Source organism: Melospiza melodia, chromosome 2 (genome assembly GCF_035770615.1).
Source record: "Melospiza melodia melodia isolate bMelMel2 chromosome 2, bMelMel2.pri, whole genome shotgun sequence".
NCBI lineage: Eukaryota > Metazoa > Chordata > Aves > Passeriformes > Passerellidae > Melospiza > Melospiza melodia.
The window spans coordinates 17,896,528-17,920,684 of record NC_086195.1 but is presented as its reverse complement, the minus strand read 5'-3'; the positions used below and the strand labels follow the sequence as shown (position 1 = coordinate 17,920,684).

Below are 24,157 nucleotides of genomic sequence, written 5' to 3'. Positions count from 1 at the left end.
TCACAGCAGCCAAGGGACACCCTGAAAGCTTCCCTCATGGCAGGCACTGAGCACCCCGCTCCCACACACGATTCCCAACACAGCCAAGGCAGCTCCCACACAGAGCACAGGCTGTGGGCAGGCAGGCACTGCCCAGTGTCACTCAGTGACTGCCATGTGCAGCAGCACCCCAGGCAAACTCAGGCACCACTGCACGGGCACACAGGTACCCAACAGGGCTAAGGACATGGCACAGAGTCAGGAAAGGCTCAGAGAATTGGGCCTGTTCAGCCTTGAGGAGACAACCCAGAGGAGACCTCATCATCACATAGTAACATTAAAAAGGAAGTGTCAGAGGATGGGTCTAGCGAGGGACCTCATTCCCGGGGTGCCGAGCAATAGGACAAGAGGCAACGGGCAGAAACTGGGCACAGCAAATTCCACCTGAACTTGAGCAAGAAATTCTTTACTGCGTGTGACCAAGCACTGGAACAGATTGCCCAGAGAAGGTGCAGAGTGTCCCTCACTGGGGATATTCAGGAACTGTCCGGACACAGCCCTGTGCCCCGCGATGGCCCTGTCTGAGCAGGGAGCTTGAAGCACATGATCCACTGTGGTCCCTTCCAACCTGACCCACTCAGGGATCCCGTGACAACGGAACGTTCTCTGCACTCCCTCGCTTGCGGTCCTTGGGACAGTTCGGTAAATCGGGCTCCCCAGTGCCGCCTGTCCCTGCCCTCAGTGCCGCCTGTCCCTGTCCTCAGTGCCGCCTGTCCGTGCCCTCGGTGCCGCCTGTCCCCGTCCCCCGGTGCCGCCTGTCCCTGTCCCCGGTGCCGCCTGTCCCCGTCCCCCGGTGCCGCCTGTCCCTGCCCTCGGTGCCGCCCGTCCCTGCCCTCAGTGCCGTCTGTCCCTGCCCTCAGTGCCGCCTTTCCCTGCCCCCCGGTGCCGCCTGTCCCTGCCCTCAGTGCCGCCTGTCCCTGCCCTCAGTGCCGCCTTTCCCTGCCCCCGGTGCCGCCTGTCCCTGTCCCCCGGTGCCGCCTGTCCCTGTCCCCCGGTGCCGCCTGTCCCTGCCCTCAGTGCCGCCTGTCCCTGTCCCCCGGTGCCGCCTGTCCCTGTCCCCCAGTGCCGCCTGTCCCTGCCCTCGGTGCCGCCTGTCCCTGCCCTCGGTGCCGCCTGTCCCTGCCCCCCGGTGCCGCCTGTCCCTGTCCCCCGGTGCCGCCTGTCCCTGCCCCCCGGTGCCGCCTGTCCCTGCCCCCCGGTGCCGCCTGTCCCTGCCCTCAGTGCCGCCTGTCCCTGCCCTCAGTGCCGCCTGTCCCTGCCCCCCGGTGCCGCCTGTCCCTGTCCCCCGGTGCCGCCTGTCCCTGCCCCCAACCCGCACCGGCCCCGCCGCCCTCAGCCCCGGGATCTCGGCGCGCGCGCGGCCGCCGGAACCGATTGCGAGCCCTTCCGCCGAGAGGTCACGTGACGTCCCGTCGGTCCCGCAAGATGGCGGCGCCCATGTTGGTGCCCGAGCCCCCCCTGGGGAAGCCGAGGTGAGGCCGCGGCCGGGCCGGGGCTGGGACCCCCCGGGGCAAGTGGGAGGGCCCGCGGGTCCCTGCGGAGAGTCACGGCCCTGTCCTGGCCGAGACCGCCCGAGCGCACGACGGCCGCGGCTGAGGCCGCCCCGTGGCCGGGCCCGGCAGTGGCGCAGCTCCGCGCGGCCGTGGCCCGGCGGGACGGGGGGACGGGGGGAACTGGGCTCGGTGATTCTCGGGACGGGTGGTTCTGCGGGCGGCGAGCGGGCCCAGAGCGGCGGAGCCGCGGGCGGGGGGCGCTGCCGGTCCCGTTCCCGGTCGGATCCGGGGGGAGCGGGGCTCCGTGCCGGCCCGCCCCAGCTGCGGCGGGGCGGGACAGCGACCCGCGCCCGGGAGAGCGGCGGCTCTGAGAGGTGTGCGGGACAGCGGAGGCCGCGGCGCGGGGAGGCAGCGGCATGTGCGTGCCCGGGCTGAGCCCCGGCCAGCCCCGCCGCCGAGGCCGTGGGCAGGGCAGCCGGGGGATTGCCCGGCCGGGGTCTGCAGGCGTTTGCCCAGGCCTCGCTCCGGTGTCCTGCGGCTGGAGGCAGAGGCGAAGCCCAGCCCTGGAGCGGTTTGGGCACCGCCGCTCCTTGTTCGTCAGCCGTGTGCCCCCCTCTCCTGTGCTGGTCCGGGAGTAAGGGGAGTCCCTCCGTCCCTTCCTTCCTTGGGCTTCAAGAAAAAGAAGTTCCCAGGAACTGGGGAGGAGCTTCTCGCTTGTCAGCCCCAGGCACCTGCTGAGGGATGCGATCCATTTCAGGCAGGGACACGAGGTGAGAAGCGGCCAGGCTGGCCGGGGCAGAGGCAGAGGGCCCAGGTGGTGACATTGTTGTGCGGGCGGGCGTTGCTGTCAGGACAAGCACCGCGGTGTCCCCTTGGCACGCACAGGTGTGCAGGTGGTGAGGATGTGAGCAATCCTGAACAGGACTGGAGGTGTGGGTGAAGTTCTGGCTCGCTGAGTTACACGTGTGGAATCTTTTAAAATTACACACTCCAAAAGGGGAAGGTATTAATCTCCTATCAGTATTTGGTGTGGCACAATGACCAGAGCAGAAGATGATCCCTCCTGTTTATTTCTCCATTATCACCTGGCTAGGAAGAGGAAAGATAGAATGAAACTTGACAGAAAAGAGCTTGATGTGAAAAGGCTTTTAGACATTAGAGGCATTTTAACCATAGTGAAAACGTGGTGCTGCTTGTAGGCAGCTGGTCAAAGCTGTCAGACAAGCAAGGAGGAGTCTGGCCAAGCTTCTGTAGCAGAAGAGCAGTGCTGAGCATTGTCTGTGGGGGCTGTGGAGTGTGTTTTGTTAGCTGTCCTTTGAGACTACTGTCTGTGGAAAATAACAAAGGAGAAAAGAAAGAACTTGAAATTTCATGTCCTGTAAAAGAAAGACTAGAATGTGCAGAAAGTTGTACCAAAATTGTAGGGTAGGAGATCCCCAAGTTTTTCTCCTTTATCTAGTGATCTAGTTTCAGGAGCTGAAGGAGATTTCATGGAGTTGGTGATGATGTTGAGTACTGCAGAGCTCAAAGAAGATGAGACCCCACGTCAGGTCTTTTTGCTGCTGCCCATGTGCAAGTCTGAACAGCACAGCCACAGATTTACAGATTTCATCAGATGTCACAACACATGCTGCTGTGCAGTTACTGTTTCGTATAAATGCCTGTTAATTTTGCAGTTTGTGGGATTTTGTATTGCTGATGGAAATTAAGTGCATGTATACAGTAAAAATTATTTGTTTGGCTGTTTTAACATAAGCAATGTTCTCTCATCCTCAGCCATCAAAAGTACAGAGCTATTCTGAAGAAGGAGAAGAGGAAAAAAAAGCGACAGGCGCTTGCCAAACTAAGGGACTCAGGTACTGAAGTGTTTGGTACTGTCAGTGGGACTAGAAATGATTGGGAATTTTTGTTTGTTTTTTGTTTTTTTTAAAGATATTTTGTGTATCTGTGTTGGCCATAGCATGCCGTTATGTAGATGTGTTGAATTGTGCTTTTTTATCAGAAGCTGCAGAAAAAGATGAATCTGTGTCTGAGGAGGAAGAAGAGGAAGTGGAAGAAGAGGAGGAAGAAGAGGAAGAAAAAAAACTTGAGGCAGAAAGGTGAGAAATCTAGAAAATGGCATATATGCAATAAACAGTTTTTAATCAATTCCATTTTAGTACTTTGAAAAGTTCAAATATATTCTGTGAAACACAGTCTTTATTGAATATGTCAGGCTACACAGTCCTTTCCTTTAAAGCCTGAATGATTCCTATGGAAATTTCTCTTTTAAATAAGATTAGGTAAGTTGCAGTTATTACTGTAGTAATAAATACAATATTGAATTGTTTTTATGACAGTTGCATCAATCATGGGTACTCCTTAAGTTGGTGGTCTGAGTGGTATCTGGTTTCTTTGGTAGACAAAAACTACATGAGCAGTGGTTGCTGAGAGAAGAGAAGGCCCAAGAAGAGTTCAAGCTAAAGAAAGAAAAAGAAGAGGCCGCAAGAAAGCGTCAAGAGGAAGAAGAGGTATAAGGATGTAAAACCTTAGAGTTGTGCTAGGCAACAAGGTAGCTGAGTGTAGTAATTTTCATTATTCTTGATGCTGGTTTGAAAGCGTAGAGTCTCCACTCTTTTGTATAGAAAAGCAGAATTGAAAAGAGAAAAAAACAACAGCTCTTAAAAGGGCTTTTGTCAGATTTAGTTGCTTCTGACTAGATGAAAACTTAATTGTCAAGAAGTTGTAATGCAACATGATGCTTTTGACTTTGATTGTAACGCATTTTTCCTTAATTTATTTTTTTTCTGTCATAAAGAGGAAGATCAAAGAAGAATGGGAAGAGCAGCAAAGAAAAGAGAGAGAAGTGGCACAGCAGAAGCAACAGGAGAAGAGAGAGAGAGAGGTGATTGCTGGTGGTGGGAGGATATATATGTTATATGTCCTGTGACATGATCAGATGCAACAGTTATGCACGTTGAAAAGGGATTTTTTTATAAACAGCAAATGCATTAGTTAACCCATTCTAAGTTCCTAAACCATTGTTCAGTGTTAAAGAGCATCCAGGGGCTCCATATAGTGAAGTATAACTCCTGTTAACCCATCTGGTTGTTCACAGTATGTAATTGTTTACGTCAGGTAAATACAAAGGTACTGTGCCAATGCAGGTTCTGATAAGTGCACTTTCTGCATCATGCATTAAACATAATCCTTCCTTAATGTCCCAGTTAAACACAGTCAGTGCTGAAGAAAATGCCCAAAGAGGACATGGAACATGGAAGTACATTGCTGCTGTTCCTTAACACAGTTCTTAATCAAAAGATGTGTTACAGCTCTTCTTTACCTGACTCTTCCAACAGGACGTATCTTTTTTCAGAGCTCTTTGGGTGGAATAAAAATGATACTGAAGATACAAATCATTGATAACATTTCTATTAATGATACATTCATCTTCAGTTTTACAAGTTCAGTGACCTGGATGTAAGGTTTCCTGTACAGTAATTCAGTGTGAGGACATTTCACTGGGAGCTGAGTCTGATAGCCACAGCAGGAGAGGAGCCATGAGCAGACAGCTCTGGCTGTGTGCAGTTAATAGTTGGTTGTGCTACTGATGATGTAACACTTGAATGAGGGATGCCAAAGAACAGTAGTTATTGTATTTCTTGTCTTGCTTCCTCTGGTGTTCAGGTGTCCATTTCTGTCTTTGCAGAGTAGGGAGAGAAAATTATGCTCGTGTCCTTTATTTAGGGTTGAGATGCAATTTGGAGAGAGTTGAACCATGATAACAGCAGGTTTTCAATCCTCCCCTCTATCCTTGTGTCTGGGTGTGCCCAAGCCCTCAGTGGGATAACTGGTATCCCTGAACTAGATGGAAGCAGCTTTCTCTTTTATTTGGTAGTTGGATTCTTTGCTTTCTGTTTTTCTGGGTTATTATTTCCAGGGGTAGTGAGTTAAATTGGCTCACAGAGGGCAATGACAGGCACCCAGAGGGAAACTGATTACCCAGCTAAAAGCAGAGCCACCCATTTTAGCAGCAGAAAGTTGTTTAATTGGTTTTGCTTGTGTCTTGAAACAGCAGTTTATTCAAGTTCTAACAAGTGATACAATGAAAAAACTAATTTCCCTCCCTAAAATTAAGAAATAGATTTTCTGGTTTGATGGGTGATGGTGATTAGAGGCTTTTTTTGGAGATGGTGAAGGATTAGTTTTGGGTTTAGTTTTTTTTGTTTGTGTGGTTCAGGGAGTTTTGTTTCTTCTGTTTAATTTTTCTTTATTAGGGTGGGTATTATCTAATATCCTTGGTGATCAGTACCAGGTCCTCATCTTTAATTGCATTTTTTAATTTTTATTTGCTCTTTTTAAATTTAATTAATTCTCTTCCAGTCCTAGCATATTTTCTTGTTCTGATTATATTAAAATATCTTTTTTCTAGGAACTTCGTAGAGCAATTTATTAGAAGCAGTGTCCAGCCAGTTTTGGAGAGTTGTATTGTTATGCTCAGCTCACTTAGAAAAATGAAGGGAAAGAATATCCTCATTGCTTTCCTGTATTTGGAAGGCTAGATATGGTTAATTTACAGTGTTTAAGTTTCTTACCAGTTACATCTCTTGCTTTAACAGAGGTTCAGTAAGCATTGTATTTTTCTGTGTATTCCATAAAATGTGTAAGTTAAAACATTTTGTGCAACTAAACAATTATGGACTTACCTGTAACCAGGCTGTGTGCTAGAGCAGGAGATTTAAGCATCAACAGTTCAATGATAGTTTTAAAAAAGAAAATTAAACTTCTCTGTTGTCTGTCATTTAGTTTAGAAGATCATCTACATGAGGGTCTTGTCTGATGTATCCTTTAACAGCTTTGTAGTACCTGAATTGCTACAGAGCCAAAGTAAATCTCCTGTTTTTAAAGCAAACCCCATCACACTTTCATTATGCATAATCACTGAGCATTGTAAATTAGGTTCTTAACTAAAGAAACCAGATGTTTTGTGTATCCTCAGGGTTTTCACTAGTCCTGTGTTTGCACCATTTATAGGCAGCTGTGCAGAGGATGCTGGATCAAGCTGAAAGCCAGGTATGCTCTGAGACTTTCTGAAAAAAGAACTGAAAAGTAATTTAATTTCCATCCAGTGTTTGCCTTCTAGCATGCTGTCCATCTGCTCTCCAGAACCTAATGGCCTGAATAAATTTAATATATAGTGGCTTGCATGAGCTGTAAACAATTATTTACTGGGTGGAACATAATTAAGCATATTTCTGGCTGGTTGGTGGCAGTGCAGTTGTGCATGCTGATGACTGTTCAGGAGGTCTGAGTCAAAATGAACCTGGAAATACTGCTGTGTGCTGTTAAAAACCACTGTGCGTGATGGTTTATTTGTGAATTGTAATTCTAAATAAATCTGTCAGTCCTGGGTGGCAAGATAAACTTGTCTTTCTAAGCAGATGTCAGGCTCTAAATAAGAGGATTGAGTGGTAGAGAAGGGCACAGATCCTTAATGAAAAGAAAAAAAGGTGGGGGAGAGAGAAGCTTGACTGCTTGGATGCCTGGAAGAGCATGGATCTCAAGCTGGCAGTGTGTAGAAAAGAAAACTGCAGTTTTCATGAGGCTCTTAGAGATTGCCTTAAAGAATAATTTGGATTTTTATCCCTGTCATATGGTTCAACTTGTGAAGATTCCTGCTCTGTTTAAACCACTTCATGAATCTGAAAAATAAGTTTTAACCTAGTTATCCATTGTTTATTGACTGCCATAGCTACAATGGAGTTAGGTTTGGTTCCAAATCATGTTTAAACAGCTCTTTAGGCAGGGAATCTGTTTCCTAAGATGGGTAGGAAACTGCTCTGAACTGCTGCCTGCCCAGAGCTCAAGATGCATTAGCAGTCATGTCTGCAAAGGAATAGTCAGAAATGTGGTATGTTGGAGACTGCATTAGAGTAGCAGTTCAGGGTTCATTTACTGCTGACATAACAGGGCTGTTCTGGTGATAGAAAATTATGGCTGCAAGTCATGAGCAGAATTGGTAGCTGGGTCAAATGCTGCTTGTGAGTAAAAAGAATTTTCAGTTGATTTAAAATGAGAACTTAGGCCAGTCAGCTTTATAGATTGTTTGGTTAGAATGAAAATTCCTTTTAAAATATGTGTCTTGGTTGTAGTCATGCAAGGCTTGCAACTTGGTGAGGCCATTTTGAATTAGAGAACTTTTAATGACCCAAGATGATCAGTATGGACACTTCTACTTCCAGTGCTAACTATGAATTTCATTTTTTAAAATTCTGTCCTTTGACAAGTTACTTTTATTTTAGCCTTTTCTAGATGCACATAACAGTGATAATGATGAGCTTGCTGAGCTTTGGGCTGTTGCAGAGAAAAATAAGTAAATAGTCTTGGCTTTCTCTCTGCCAAGTTGTGGTGGTTTTGGCTGGGGTAGAGTTATTTTTTTTCATGGTGGCTAGTATGGGGCTTTGTTTTGGATTTACACTTAAAATAGGGTTGAAAATGTGGAGATGCTTTTGTTATTGCTGAGCAGGGCCTACACAGACCTTTTCTTCCAAGGTCTTTTCTGCTTCTCATACTGCCACACTGGTGAAGAGGCAGAGGGTGAATGGTTGGTTGGGAGGAGACAGCCAGACAGGTGACCCCAGCTGACCAAAGGGATGTTCCAGACCATCTGACATCATGCTCAGTGTATAAAGTGGGGGAGGAAGAAAGAAGGGGGAGACATTTGGCATGATGATGTTTGTCCTCCCACATCACTCTTACATGTGGTGGGGCCTTGCTTTCCTGGAGATGGCTGAACACCCTTCTGCCCCTGGGAAGCAGTGAATTAATTCCTGAGTTTGCTTTGCTTTTTTTGCCTGGCTTTTGCTTTCCCTCTTAAACTGTCTTTATTTCAATGCATGAGTTTTATATCTGTTACCTTTCCATTTTTTCCCTGATCTCACTTGGTGGGGCTGTGAGCAAGTGGCTCTCTGGGGCTTGGCTGCTGGCTGGGGTTAAACCATGACACAGATGTATAAAGTGAGACCCAAAGCACAGGGCAGCTTTGAAAAACAATGCTTTAAATAGGTTCAGCTCTCCTTGTAGAAACATAGTGCTCATAACTGCATGTGAATTCAGTTGTTAAGTTTTATTTTTGACACTCCATTTCTTTACTGTTTTGTAACTTTTGTCTATTTTAATGTTTCTTCCACAGCTGGAGAATGGTGTGAGTTGGCATAACCCAGAGCCCCCAGAGAATCTGGGAACAGAGAAAGACAGAGCAAATTGCCCATTTTATATTAAAACAGGTTCCTGCCGATTTGGAGACAGGTAATCCATTGAATATTTACCAGGGTAGAAGTGTGTTGGGGAGATAAAACAGAGGCAACTTAATTAGGTCATAAGAAAACTGAGGAAAAATTGTTGCATAAAATACTTCTGTGTATTTGGATGTGGACTGAGAGCAGAGCATTGTCTGGCTGGAATTGAGCTGGTTATTGTTATGGCATATCACTGATGGTGCATTCTGGTTACATTGATTTTTCTTAGCCTAGGCTCCTGCACAGATGTATTCTGACAGAATGTATATTGTCTGTTATTAGTACAGGTCTGATATGTCAGATGCCAATTTTTTATATTTTCTCATTTGCATATGTTCAGATCCCAAATGGACTAAAGAAATTTAGTTAAGGTAAATCTGCACACTTGGAAAGTTGTCAGGTAGCTTCCAGAGTTCTCACTATTTGAATGTGTGATGCATTCAGTTGTGATTGTGGTACACTGACAGGGTGCCCCTGTCTCAGGAGGGACATGTAGTAAAAGGGAAGAACAGAGAAGCTCATCAGGATGATGAGAGATGAGGAGCACCTCTGTGGAAGTGGCTGACAAGTCCAGACTCTGCTTTCAAAGAGGGAGGTGGAAGAGGACTGTGGTAAACGAACAGCAAACTCAGGAGCAGGATGGGAATGATTATTTGCAACTTAGTCAGGTGTCTCAGAATGTTTACCAGCTTTGACACAGGAAAGACTTTCTCTTATGAAACAAATGGCAAACTTGTTCCCAGAGGATGTAGAGGGAAACAGAAGTATAAATGAGTTTATGGAGTACATGTTCATTGGTGACCAGGAACAATGATGACCCAAATGCAGCTTCTGGTTTGAGAATCCCTGATTTTTTCTCCCTGCTAAGCAGAAACAACAGCTTAGCAGGGAAGGACTCTGATATTTATTACATGAATCCTCAGCAAAAACTTACAAGGTTATTTTACTAACTTGTATCACTGAGACATGTGCAGTCTAGCTATTGTAGTTTTCTTTATCCTGGGAGTAATTTATTCCAGTGTGATGTATATTGTGGATAATTATAAGATAATTCAACTATATGGAAGCTTCAAGTTCACATCTTTTTTTTCTATCCTGAAATATGTGTTGAATTCCATAATAAAAATTTCACCAGCTATATCACTGCAGACAGCATTTTTTTCAAATGTCTTGGTCTTTGTAGTCTTTGCAGTATTTTTTTGTAGTGATCTTTAATGGAGATAACTTCCATGGATTATTTAGGGATTCCATAAAACTCAGTTTTGCTTTGAACTTTGCATTTGAACTATGAATAACCCTTGGAAAATAAATACTGAGAAACATCATATTCTGCCCTTCCTCTTTCACCCCTATTGATCTCAGCTACCTCCCTTTAATCTTCCTTCTTTTTCTTCACATACCTGCTTCCTTCATAATCTGGTCATTTTAACATCTGGTGCTGTCTCTAAGTTGAAGGACTGGTACAGCTAGGATAGGACTGGAAGGATGGGTTGAAAGGAGTTGTGAAAAACTAAGAGCCAGTGTTATCAACAAATAACTACTGAATCTTGTCAAAGCTCACTATGTCCTGACTAAGCTGAAACTGGCTGAGTTTGCTACTACCAATTTCCCCAGTAATTCAAACCTAATATTTTGCAGTAATATTGGATTCTTGGGTCATTAATTTTCCTTGGGGTTCCTTTTTTTCTGTCGTGTGAATATATAATTTTGTGTGCAGACAATATTAGGGCGGTTTCATATTTTCTGTTCTATTATTGAAATTGAACAGCAAAAGAAGGCAGCTTCTAAAATGTAAAAGAACAATAATCATGACATTAATTGTTTCCTGGTTTAGGTTTGGGTTTGGAGATTGGATTTTTTTGTTGTTGTTGTTTGCTTTTTGAAGTCTAAGGGGCCAACCAGAAGGTGAGAGTCCATTTCTGATTTGACTGGGTACAGAAAAACTTCCTAGCTGAAGTCTGGGTTGTAATTGTCCATTTTGAGACCTGACCTCCCTGCAGTTCTTTTGTGCTGCCCAGTGACATAAAGAGACTAGACTAGTCTGGATGTTTTCTGGTCGCGAAAAGGAGAAAATTGTTGGAGAGTGCATGACCCAGTTGCTTGGGGATATATTGAATGGGATTCATAAAGCACAGTGAAATAAGCATGGAGAACATCTGTGTTCTTACTGAATCTAAAGATGTCTAGGGGAGAACTGTATTTCAGCATGTTAGCAAGGTAGCCTGAATATGATGGATGGTGAGGGAGATCTAATACTTTTATGGCTGCCAAGAAGCTGCAGATTAAAATATGACTGATTTAGAAGAATCTTTTTTTTTTGCTTCGGTTTTGATTTTTGTAGGTTTTTTTGTTTGTGGATTTATGGTTTTGTGGGTTTTTGTTGTTTTTACCTTTGTGTGTTTTGGTTTGGTTTTTTTTCTGTTGGAAGTGGAAAAATACCAGTCTTACACTCATTCAGGGGCAGGTCTGAATGTGCTGTTCTTCCCACATTCCCACCTTCCATTCCCATATGATGAAAACAACTACAGTACAAGTTTTTCAGTTTGCAAAAAGAAGAGCAGGGACTTGCTTTAAAATCTCTTTATAGAGAGAGAGACTCCTGACAATCTTTTAAGCCCTTCAGAAAATGGGAGCACATTAACCCTTGTAGCCTAAAAGAAATTACTTCCCAGCTCTCATTGTGACACTGGTATCTATAACTTTTGTAGTTCTGCCTTCCTAAGCAAGAATGTGTTTGTTAATGGCATTAAGGAACCCCTAAAGTTATGTACAAAGTCACTCCAAAATATTTGGTTTAGTAATTGAAATATCTTGATCTTCCACTAATCGATTTTCTTTTACAATAACTGTAAATGAAAATGGCAAATGTTTGAAGCTTCAAGAAGTGTATTTTCTGCTGGAGGTGCCAATCTTTCCACTTTCCTTTTTCACTGCACCTGTGCAGGTGTTCTCGCAAGCACAACTACCCCACGTCGAGCAAGACGCTGCTGGTGCGAGGGATGTTCATCACCTTTGGCATGGAGCAGTGCCGCAGGGACGACTATGACACAGATGCCAGTCTGGAGTACAGTGATGAGGAGACCTACCAGCAGTTCCTGGAGTTCTATGAGGATGTGCTCCCCGAATTTCAGAATGTGGGAAAGGTGGTTCAGTTCAAGGTACGTGCGGTTTATGAGCCTTGCGAGGAATTCTGTCCAGCATGCCCCAGCTAAATCCTGTGGGCACTATGCTGTGTCCTTACAACAAACCTGTGCATCTCTCATGGCACCTGTAAACTTGTCACTGCTCTTACAGAGCACCATCTTACTCTGGGTGAATCTTCTCTCCCATTCATCTCAAGTGTTACAAAAGCCTGGACTTCTATGTTGCACATTACTCACGTTACTCAACAGTCCACTTATCCCATACTCCTTTCTTTTCTTATCCTGTGCAAAGTCCCAGCGGGTCCATTAAGACTGTTAGACAATATAAATATATCTGAGCTACTGTATTTGGGTCTAAGGAATGAAATAGTGGGGGTATGAAATGCATTTGGAGTGTACACCAAAACAATGTCATTTTAGGACTGGCTGAATAAAATAAAACCAGATTACAATGAACTGAAAAGATAGCAGATATTTCAGTAGGAAGAATTATAGAAAGGTAAGTTACATAAATGGTTTTGAGATTTGTCATCCATCCTTAGTTTGTGCATTTGGTTTGCTCAGTCTTTTGTACTGATTTTTTCCCATTTATAATTTGTTTCTTATGGGGACAAAGAGGGATCTCTGAATGGAGACCTCAGAGATGAATGATGTGTGCTAACAATCCCATGCTGCCCCAGAAATATGCAGCTTGGATGGTGCAATCTCCTTGTATCTGAATCTACTGCAGCATCCCTTTCTGCTTGCCATTCCTGAGTGTTTTCCTGCAGTCACCAGGAGGCATATAGTGCCTTTTCTTCTTTTGTGTTCATCTACTGACAGCTGCCTCAGGACTGAGATGGCGTTAGCATTTCAAGCAAGAGCAAAGTAGAAGGAGTGAGTTTTCAGTAGTTGTATAATGAGCTTTATAGGCAAGAAACCTTCACTTGTTTGGAGGAGTGGAGCATCCCCTCCCTATTTTGAGTCATGGAATAATAGTCAGTTATCCTCCACTAGCACACAGGATGCAGATTCATTATGGAGCATGGCTTGAAAAGCCTTATCAGCAAAGTCAGGTTCTTGGCTTTGTACCATGGTTCTGTGCAGGTGTGCTAAGCACCTGCTTGGGTTCCTGTCACTATTAGTGTGCCATTCCTTGGCTTCTAAGGCAATTGTACAACAGCAAGATGATTCTCATGCACATTTTTGCTACATTAGAGATGCTTCAGAAAAACATGTTGGCTGCAGGGATCTTAACTGTGAGTGAGCTGAGCCTCTGTGACCATTTAGAATCAGATTAGACACACCCCTCTGTCAGCTTACTTACTTTGCCAAGGTTTTTATTATGGCTGTTTTTTCTAGGAAGCTGCTCCAGAATCTGGAAGGTCCTGATAAAACAGTACCTTAGAACTCTAGGGTTCTTTTCCTACCCAAAAATGTCTATGGCAAAATAATTCTCACTTGTTCTTGTATTGACACTGTGTATCTCAAATACTTTGACTCCTTATCCTGTAATACTTAATTATACAAGTGCTTGTTATTGTGGCTGAAGCCCTTTGCTGATCCAGCACACACAGAGGTATTCCCTGAGGGTCAGTCAGGGTTCAGGGATGAAAGGAGCCGCTAACTTTGTTTGCTGCAAATATTGGAAGAGGCCTGCAGGCAACAGAGGCTGGAATCACAGTTTGTCCTGAAGAACTGGGTTCCACCTGCCTGGACCTGCCTGTTGGAATCTTTTGTAACTAGCAGCAAACTTTCTCAAAGTTAATTTTTGAGAGCTTTAGATCTACTTTGAATGCTAAATTATTACAAAAAAGGTTTTTCAGAACTGTACAGTGAAAAATGGTGTCACCAGCTTTTTCAAACAATTTTAAAGGGATGCTGTGAAGATACATTGCTCTAGAGTCTCTTACTGTAATGAATCCCTCATTTCCATGTGAGGATACTAATAATTGTTGTCAGAGCAGGATTTGGCTGTTGCACAGTAGGGTTGGCCCAGACTAGTGCAAGACAATGGAGTACAAGCTTTCCTGTGGACTAAGTGAAGCCAAGGTCTCAGAGTTAATCCAAGCATAATTTAAGCATAAGCCAGAAAGGCTTTTTTTGTTTGTTTTGGTTTTTTTTGTTTTTTTTTTATTAACACTTAGTGTTTTGAAAAACATCATCTCTAAGTTGATATGGATGAACTGTCTTAAATGAGAATTGCCCATCTCAGAATGTGTGAGCTGTTGTACAGCATAAACCTTCCACTGGCCTAATTTCATGTTTCCATCCCCTCAGGTCAGTTGCAACTATGAGCCCCACCTGCGAGGAAATGTGTACGTCCAGTACCAGTCGTAAGTACTCACAGTCTTACCAAGGGTTGCAGCTAAACTCCAGAGCTGAGTGATGAGTAATAGGTGTTTGTATCATGCATGCAGTGCATTCTCACACTGTAGTGGGAACCCAGAATTGCTAAGGGGTGTCTGAAATGATTGTGTGATGGTCATGCCATCTGTTGTTTTTCCTTTTTAAAGGGAGAAGGACTGTCAGGCAGCTCTGGCTCTGTTCAGTGGACGATGGTATGCAGGCAGACAGCTTCATTGTGAATTCTGTCCTGTGACGAGGTGGAAAACTGCCATATGTGGTGAGTCTTGGAAGAGAGAATATGTGTAACTGAAAGAATACTCACTCATGGAAGTGAAAAAGTGGGATAAGGCTGTAGCTTTCAGATTTGCCTAATGTTGTATTCATTTCTGTTTGGAAGACAAATGTCTTGTGCAGATCCAGGAAAGAAAGGGAGTGTAACACCATGTCACATAAGTGTCTGAATTATTCTAGTGGATTTACCATGGTCTAGGAAAAAAGTTTTGGATTCTTGCTTTTGAAATAATAATCTTAAAGTGAAACTCCAGGAAGTACTGGTTTATCTCTTGAGAAGCAATGGCAGTTTCTGGACTATCAACAGTTATAAGCAGTAAATATAACATGGTCTTTATTTACCTTCTTACATTAAGGTAAATAAAACTTAGTGAAATAAAAAGTTAACTTTGTTCTAAGCTAAATCCAAATCTTCACAGCTGTTAAAAAGCTAATTCAAAGAAAAGTACACAACGAAAATTAATCTCTTGTGAGTTAAATTGATAGGTGGTCAGATGCATGTTCTTCTGTTTGGAGAAGCAAAATTCAGTTTATTTAATTTCTTCCAGTTGGTACATAATGAAGAAAGAGATTTAAAAGGTCTGGTTAAAAAAAAGCAAACCCTAATCTGTTGCAGGTTTATTTGAAAGGCAGAAGTGTCCAAGAGGGAAACACTGCAACTTTCTTCACGTATTCAAAAATCCAAACAACGAGTTTTGGGAGGCCAACAGAGACATACGTATTTCTCCTGAACGGACTCATCAGTTGTCTAAAAACTCTGAGAGGAGAAACCGCTCGAGCCATCGTGACGAGTATTACAGCCGCTCCAGGAGGAGGGGCAGCCCCAGCCCCGACCATTCCCACCGCAGGAACGGGGAATCGGAGAGGAAAAAGAGTCGCCGCAAGAACAAGAGGCGGCACCGCTCGGGGCGGTCCAGGAGCCGGGAGAGGAGGCGGTCCCACAGCAGGGGCAGGAAGCGGAGAGGCCGCAGCCGCAGCAGGAGTCGCAGCAGGAGTCACAGTCGGACACGCAGCAGGAGCAGGAGCAGGAGCTCCTCTCGATCCAGGAGCAGGGGTAAAAAGAGATCAAGCAGCAGAGGAAAAAATAGTGAAACTCCCAAAACAAAGTGAGAATTACTTTCAGAAATCACTAATTGACAAAAATAGAGCTGAAAAAGAAATCTTTCCAATAGGGTACCAGATATATATGAATTTCAAATAAAGTGTTCTTGCACATTAAAATGTTTCTTCCTAATAAAGGAACGTAGTTTACTGTGTGCGAAGCTTGAGAAAATTTAAAGTTTTCAGTCCTGTAGAAGGTGTGAATGTCAAGTACTCTAGCTACTCTGTCCCTCTGAACAGCTGCAACACCTGGATGCACACTGAGTGCAAATAGAGAAGTGAAGCCTCTTTGGTATGTGCTTATTTCTGTTATGTGTATGTTAAGTGTTTACTGTTCCTGTAAGGAGTTAGTACAGAACAGCCAGTGTGCAGTAAATTCACACCCCAGCACACTGCAGATCCAGGTCTGTGTAGATGATTGCCATTTGTATTTTTCATCTGTTTATTGGAAATTGCTTTCCAGACAAAGAAAATATAATTGTTTTATGAGTTGGAGAAAAGGGATCTCAAAGACATCTGTGTTTTGATTGTACAGTACTGGTCCAGTAGGAGCTTTTTGGTCACGAGTGTTGGATTTTTCTCAGCCCTGACTGAGCTGCTGAGCTGATGGCTTGTAGGGATTGCAGTAGACTAAAACCAAGCAGAAAGTACACAGAGAAACAATCAGTTTATTCAGTACCTTAATCCCCAAGTAAGACTGGAGACCATGCAGCTGTAATCCTTGAGTGAGGTTGGAACTGTTTTGCATACCTCTTGGTTGCTCACCATTTGTAGGTGAAAAGGACCTGCCTAAGTTGTGCTGGAGGGGTGCAAAGTGTCCATCAGGGAACCAAAGATGTGACTGTGAAGGCTCAGTCAAGATGGCTGCAGAGTGGCTGAAGAAACTGAAGGGTTTATACATGAAAGACTATTTCATGGTTTTGGGAGAGGAGGACTTGACTTAGAGCCTTTTGAGGTTTATTTTACCAACAGTTTAAGGCACCCTACTGCCTTGCTTTCCCACAGCCAAGGTGAAGAGTAGGGTACATAAAAATGAAATTATTGGGACAAAACCTCCTTGAAATGACAGCTATATTAGCAAAGTACCTGCAGTTAGAGAAATCCTTACCAATATTTTTTTCACTTTTATTTAAAAGATTTGTGCTGTTAGATGTACTGTATTTCACATGGTTTACCTTCAGGTTTTAACTTGGGCACCTCAGTGTCCTCAGACACTTAGAGAGAGCTTGTAGCACCGAAGGTGCAGGTGCTGTGATGGTCTGTAGAGACACCTCCCTGTCTTTAGCCTCCCCAAAGAACTGGGCTCCTGCCTTCAGAGAGCCAATCACACCCCAAGGGTTAGAAGCCTAAAGCAGGCATGAAGTGCTCCCAAATAGGAATTCATTAGAATTCCCAGCAGTGTAACATAAACTCCCTTAGAAAATCTAGGTATCTGAACTTTACCAACAGCATTCCTCTCATCAAGAATGTTTTTCCCCAGAATAGTTAAGATCAAGTGAACATTGCTTCTGGATGTGATATATATATTTTTGCTTTTCTAAATGCATAGTGCGCCTAGCATGCTGATTATATATTTTTCCTTCTTTCTTCATGTGTAACTTGTCCAGTATGGAGTAATACAACAAAAGTGATGTTCAGTTCAAACCCACCTTCCATGATATATTGTCATAACTGTAGGCAGAGCTGTAGCTTAGTTAATTTGATTAAATGTTTTAGTTATTAACAGATGTAGGAATTGTAATTAGCATAACTTTTGAAATAATAACTTTTTTAAAAGGCATATTTCAAAGGATAGACAGCACAGAGTTTTTAATTCCATTTGAGAAATTTGTTACTGCCAGTTTCTTGTAACGTACCTTTTTCTCATCACTCCTTAGAGACAAATTTTCCCTGAGGTTTCTACTTTTTTATAGCTGCTCAGTTGTCTCACTGGGTCACTTGCACTGCATGTGCAAACTCTGGTTCAGTTGGCCACCACAGGCTGGTTCCACCCTCCATTCCCTGGGCTGCCCTGCTTCCCAGAGCTCTCAGGTGGGAGAGCTGGCTTGTGCCCCCGCTGTGCCCCCTGTGTCACACGGACAGATGTCACAGAGCATTAGCCCAGCAAAATCAGCTGTGCAGCTCAAGGAAATGTGGTGGGAACCTGTGACCAGTCAGGTGAAATAAGCAAACCAAGTCTCCATGGGATTAGAAATTAAGTGCCCAGTAATAACCATGTGAGAATTCCACGGGTGATTAGGCTCCTTGTCCCCACAGTTTTGCAACAGGATTTGAGAAGCTAAGTGGCTGTATTAAAAAAAAAAAAATACACAAAAAAACCAAACTTGCTCAGAAATGCATGTAAAAATTTAAATATACTTTATTTCTGCTACTACAATGGCTGAAGCTTCAGCTTGTTTTTCTTGAGGTCTGGACCCAAACGTGCTGGCTGTACCTGTACAGTGTAGGACTGGTAGCTGTGATTGCCCTGCACTTTCACACACCGTCTGTCTATTACACAGAATTTGAGTGCTGTAGATCTGACATTTAGCTTGCATTTGTTAGCATGAAACCTGGGATTCCACCAGTTTTCTAACTTTGGAGTTTGTATTTTTCAGTATTGTTTCTCTGCTTCATAATCTTAAGTAGTGTTATATGCATGGTTTTGTGTTTTCCTTATTATTTGAGTGAGCTGCTTTATTCTGGAGAGACAGACTAGAAGTTTTTTATTGTTAAGCTTAATTATTTTCTTTCCCCAAGGGAAAAAGCCCCAGAAGAACACGGAAAGGATTTAAATTTGTAAATTCCCATTGCGTGTTATTGCGCATATTCCACAGAAAAGGACCTTATAAAGTGAATTAATACGGGCCAAGTTTTGTTTTGTCTTCAACTGCTATTTAAAAGTAGCAGTATTTCAAAATACTTACTTTTCAGTTGTGAATTCTGCAGGGATCATGGAGGTGCTTTGGAGTAATTCTGGCATTTACACAGAGGTTCAGGGTGGCAGTGCCAGGGCCTGCCAGCTGCCCTGCTTCAGTCAGGATGGGGAGCAGGTGCTGCCCTGCCCTTCAGTGGAGGAGGAACAGCCCAGGCAGGCAGCAGCACAGGGGAGCCCCTGTAGGCAGGGGCACTGTTGCTGTCCAGCAGAATTAAGGCATCAGGGAGCTGGGCTTGCCCCCTCAGACAGAGAGCCTTCCCTCCAACTGTAGCTGGGGGCCACTTCTGTGGGATTTCATTCCCTGTCTGCCTGTCCAGAGCAGCAAACCACCATCAGGGGTTGAGGAGGGTGGCACGTGTCTGTGTGTTGAATGCAAGGCATTTCTTGTGGACAACCAGCAAGGCCTTCCCTCTCTGGCCCCAGCCCTTGTGTATAGGGCACATTGTCCAAAATGCATCCCAAGTGACTCCTCTCCCACTTTTATGCCCTGTGATGGCAGCATGGCTGTTCTGCATCCAGTTTTGCATTAGCACGTTCAGTGTACTGAAAATGCCCTCTGGTTTACCAGTGACATTCCTGTGCGCTAAATAACTTGGTTTTTTTCTAAAGACATGCAAGAGCCTGCTAAAAGATGCTATTGCTTCCTGTCCTGGATCAGCACTTCTTACAAAACATGAAAGATGGAAGTTTATGATAGTTAATAACCTAAAAGCCTAATTTACTTTTTACATCATCCAAAGAGTGCAGCTCATTTTGCTTTCACTGTAAGCTTGTAATTAAAATGAACTTCATTTATTCCACATACACTCTTGCTCAGCACTGACGTATCAGGTGAATTGGTATCTATGGCTGAAAACCAAAACTGATGTGGCATGGACAGGTAACACTTTGTTGAGCTGTGGGACAGACTGCAAAGCAAGCTGGACAACTGTAACCCAGTACATGGGAACTCGACAGAGGCAGCCACAGAGTAGCATCACTGTGGCCTCATTACCCCAAAAGGAACAGCACATGTTCAGGAAGGCCTCATCAAGTAAAAGACTTAAGTCAGTGAAGTTGAAGACATTTAAGACAACAATCAACTTGCCTGAACAATCCAGAAATTCCTACTTCTTCTTTAGCTCTTCCCAGCCCTTCTGCACAAGACAGGAAATTCAAAACCTGGAATTTCATTTCAGATTAATTTCAGAAATGCCCGAAGATGTTAATTTTTCCTCATGCTTTTGCTGATAACATCAAGCAGTTCAGTTCTTTTAGAAAGGTGGAGAACAGATTCATGTGACGTATTTTTGGTCAAGACCAGGATTGTAAACATTGCATTGACTTGTTCAGAATTCTATGAAAAGAACTGAATATTCAGTCTCTATTATCCAGAAATCTCTCTCAACATGTGGTTTAATTTTCAAATGAAGTGGTACTACCCCATCAATTTAACATCCACTTAAATAAATTTTATGTTTAATGTGGCAAGCTTTCCAAAAACCTGCTAATTTATTGCTTTCTCTACAATATAAATGGATGTAAATAACTAAACTTGGACACAGTATCCTCAACATTTTTTAATGAAGTGCTCAAGAACAGGTTAAGCACTGTAATAAAATTTCCCTTTTTTTTAAGCCAGCACTGAGTGGCCTCTTCTTTCCTCTGTGAATACAGGCACTAATTACATATAAACACAGTAATGGTGTAAAAATGGACATTTATTATAACTAAACCAATGTGACAGACAGAGGTCAAACAGTTTGTCACAATCACAACGAAGCTTAATCCAGCCAAGCACATACAAGTGACAGTGTGAACTTTAAAAACATGTTTAATACATATAAAATTGCTTCTGGTTTGACTTAAATCCATTTTACCACTACAATCTCACACACAGGGTCCTTTCACTACCCCTCTACCCTCATCTACCCCTGCCCACTGTGCACTGGGGAAATGCCCTGGGACAAAAAACAGTCTCTGGAATCTGTGTATAAATCCTGGAATGGGCACCCATAGACAAGTTCTAATGGCTTGAGTTCACAGGCACCACGCTGGTACTGCCACAGGAGTGGCACACACAGCCTGGGCCTGGCTGGCCACTCTGCTGGCCCAAGGATTGGTGCTGGGGTCTGGATCAGGGCCTTAGAAGTGGCACCACTGCACCTTTCCTTTGGCTGGTACTACTGAACCCACCCTGCAGCAGCACCGCCAGAGCTGAGCTTTGTGAAAACATGGCACCACTCGGGTGAACAAGTCCAAACTCCCAGGGGAAGGTGTCTGGGTGGAGAGGGAGGGGACAGGAAACAGAACTTGGCTACTCCCAGGTGTAGACTCCCAGTGTCTCCCTCAAAATCACACATGCATCACATTTATGCTAGTGAAACAGGCTCAGTCCCTAATTACTGAGAGTCTGTTCAAAGTGTCAAAATATTCCTGGATATCAGTTCACATGATCTGTAGTGAATATACTATACAAATCTAATGGTTGAGAGCTCTCACTGCCAATTAGTTGGTTCAACTACATCACGCAGGAGTACTGTAAGAGATGTACCACATGTTTAATGTGTTGATCAAGAAAAGCAGTTAAATGACTTTGACACTTAGTGGGTCCTAAAGGTACCTATACACCCAATGAAGCATAACTACAAAACACCAAAAAATACTAATTAGTTGGTAGACTTTAAGAGAAAATAATAAAAGGTCCCTTCTGTAAAGCTTCTTCTTTCCCATCTTTGAAAGTATTCAGTTTTCATTATGCATCTCTCTATTCAGTTAGAAAGCTGATTCCTTGTGTTCATGGTCAAAGCAAGCTAATATCAGACCTAAAAACAGTTTCCTTATTCAGTCTGGGTTGGTTTTCCTTCTCCCCTACATGCATTCCCTTTGAAGTATAGTAACTTGCACAGTTTTGCTCAAGGTAGTTACACTAAAATACACCTTCATGTCTAGTGAGTTGATCAGTTTTCTTAAAAAAGCAGTTTATCACCATAACAGTTTTGTACCAGTTTGATATGCAGATCCTGGCAGGATTCTTTGGTATAATGACAAATTCAGTAGTAAACAGGTATTTCCAATCATTAAGCAACAACTGAAAGCAGAATAATCACAAGTGGTGACTAAAATGTAGATGAACAAATTCTTTGGTTGCAATAAACACAATTTCTACACCGGAACATTTCAGATTTGGAGTTGTCCATGTAGATTCTTTTCATTTAGGTAGGCTATGCTTATGTCATAGTAATACATTTATTTCCTGAAGTCAAGTTCACTTATAAAAAACAGTAGGCTTATTGAAGCCAAATGCAATTGTCCTATAAATGCAGTGAAGGGAAACACTGAGTCAATTTAAATCTAATTCCCTTTCATTTATAAATTTTGAACTTAGGTTTCTTGTTCCCTTTTCAAAAAAAAGAATTTTGTATTTTTCTTGTAGGCCTGAATGAAGCAGCTTAGCAAAACAGTAATACTGACAAACAGCATCTTACACCATTAGCTAAACATTACAATGAAGGCAGTGAACATTTACAGTATGAAACACTGAGATGGCATCAGCTGAAGAGAAGATTTATGTCAATCCAATTTCTTCAAGTACACTACGTGGGGTCTCTGCTTCCTACGGAGGGAAAATGTGAGACAGTAGTAAATGAACACTGTTTCTACTGAGCAGAGCTGTACATGAGTTAGTATGGAAGATGCTGAATTGAAAAAGAAAGCTGAAAAGACATGAAAACATGGAAGCACTGCACTTTTCAATGGTATTAGCTGCACTTTTCACAGAGCTGTTAATTAGATTGCCATGGTTCACAAGAATAGCTGGTGGATTTTATTGCCCTTAAGCATAATAAAAATAAAACAATTTAGATCTACCAGCAGGGAACAAATCACAAGTGAATAACAGAGATAGGAACTAGGGAAGGATGGGGAAGGAGCTTGCAATGGAGCCAGTGAATTTTGTGGTAAATTGTTTCGAGGGTCTCAAAAAATCTGTTCAGGAATAACAAATAAGTGGATGAATGAATCTACAGATGCAATAAGATACAGTATCCCTTAAGATCTTTATAAAAGAGCTTTGGTTTGGTTTTTTATACAGTGATAATATGTTTTTAATTAACAAAAGCAGGTCACAGTACCTTAGTACGCCTGGTGTCAAATTGATCCCTTTCAAAGAGGGAGGAGTTTTTATGACAGGAATTTTATTATTCCACACCAGGCATAAAGTTTTAAGTTAATTCTCATCTTAGGAAGCTTTCCTTAGATTCAGAGAAAGTTGTTTAATACCAAATTCCAAAAAATTATCATCAGTTTTGTATTTATTACTTCCATAGCATCTGAAAAGAAATTGTTTGAACTAGAAATGTTAGGCTGAGCCTTTTTTAAAATAACTATTAACAATGCCATGATAAATAAAGGGGGATACTGTGTCCATATCAAAACAAAAGCTTTAACATCAAGAGCATGAATAAACTTACTTTAGCATCCTAAAACAAGACATGTCATGCAGCAGAAAAAAAAGCAGATAACAGTTAAGGCAGCCAACAAATTATTTTTCAACTGCTTTGCAAATATTTATTAGAAAAATAGTGTTGGTAAAACACAAAATTAAACACTTCAAACCTTGCAAATAACATCAGAATATTGTCTCTATCAGCCTTGACTATGTGGCACAAAATGATCAAGTTTACTATGATCATTCAGCTCATGTATAAGGTGATTCAGCAGTGAAGGAACAAGCTATGATACTTTAAGTCAACTTCATTAGAAATCAGTCAGAGCTTGGAACAGGCATATTGACAGGCTTCTAAAATCCAGAAGGAAATAAAAAATTGCAATAAAAAGGCAAGTTAAATCTGAAAACAAAATGCTTGGTGTATTAAAGATGTAGTGCTGGCTTGGTTTTTTTTTTCCCTCACAGATGCGATATTTAAATATTCTTAAAACTGCAGTGACCTAGACGAAGCCAGACAGGATGTCAGGATTAAAGATTTACATGTGTATTTTAACAAAACCCCAAAAGGAGGTACTGACTGAAGAAATGGCTGTGTAGCATTTCTAACATAACTTTTTGTATTATATTCCCAGATTACTTTGTTGCATTCACTCTGGAAGACACACACCTCCCCTATCCACCAAGGTAAGGCATTTTACTCAAGAAATCCTATACTGTTAACTATGACACCAGAACTGAAGAGCTTTCTACAAAAATACAACTTCTCAAGCATTTCAGGGTCTTAAAATATTTGAAATAAATTCACTTTTTAATTTTAAATTGATTGGACAGTAGTGGGCACTTACGAGTTACACAGGAGTGCAACAGGATATTTACAAAGTCACCTGAAAACAAGTTCTTTATAGCTGTGAAGAAATGCAGAGCAGTGCTGCCACTGTTTTTAGAGCAGTTCAGTGTTGTTGTTTTCACTGCCATTTCAAAGTCTGGGATGATTTTCAGCAGGCATAAACACTCTGCATTTCTTCAAGTAAATCAAGGTCACTAGCTAACCATTAAAAGCAACCTATTTCAAGGACATTAGCTACTGGTCCACAGATACATCACCCATAGAACTCAGACTTATTTTAATGTTTTTTATT

The 24,157-nt window shown here is 42.8% G+C and overlaps 2 protein-coding genes across 3 annotated transcripts in view; one reads left to right on the top strand and one right to left on the bottom strand.

Moving 5' to 3' along the window:
- Positions 1 to 1,443: 1,443 nt before the first annotated feature.
- Positions 1,444 to 18,358, top strand: ZRSR2 (zinc finger CCCH-type, RNA binding motif and serine/arginine rich 2). The gene is made up of 11 exons (XM_063183028.1): positions 1,444 to 1,511; positions 3,309 to 3,388; positions 3,535 to 3,631; positions 3,934 to 4,042; positions 4,330 to 4,416; positions 6,546 to 6,584; positions 8,704 to 8,819; positions 11,754 to 11,967; positions 14,212 to 14,267; positions 14,448 to 14,557; positions 15,188 to 18,358. Exons 1-11 carry the CDS (start codon positions 1,465 to 1,467, stop codon positions 15,679 to 15,681), a joined length of 1,449 nt encoding a protein of 482 aa, XP_063039098.1. The 5' UTR covers positions 1,444 to 1,464; the 3' UTR covers positions 15,682 to 18,358.
- A 1,913-nt stretch (positions 18,359 to 20,271) lies between these two features.
- AP1S2 (adaptor related protein complex 1 subunit sigma 2) overlaps positions 20,272 to 24,157 on the bottom strand; it is a 30,793-nt gene continuing 26,907 nt past the window's right edge. For both annotated transcript variants that reach the window (XM_063183039.1, XM_063183035.1), the window contains one exon: positions 20,272 to 22,184. Coding sequence is in view for 1 of the 2 variants with exons in the window: in XM_063183035.1 (XP_063039105.1) it covers positions 22,137 to 22,184 (48 nt within the window). In the remaining variant the exon portion in view is untranslated. The remainder of the gene's footprint in view (positions 22,185 to 24,157) is intronic.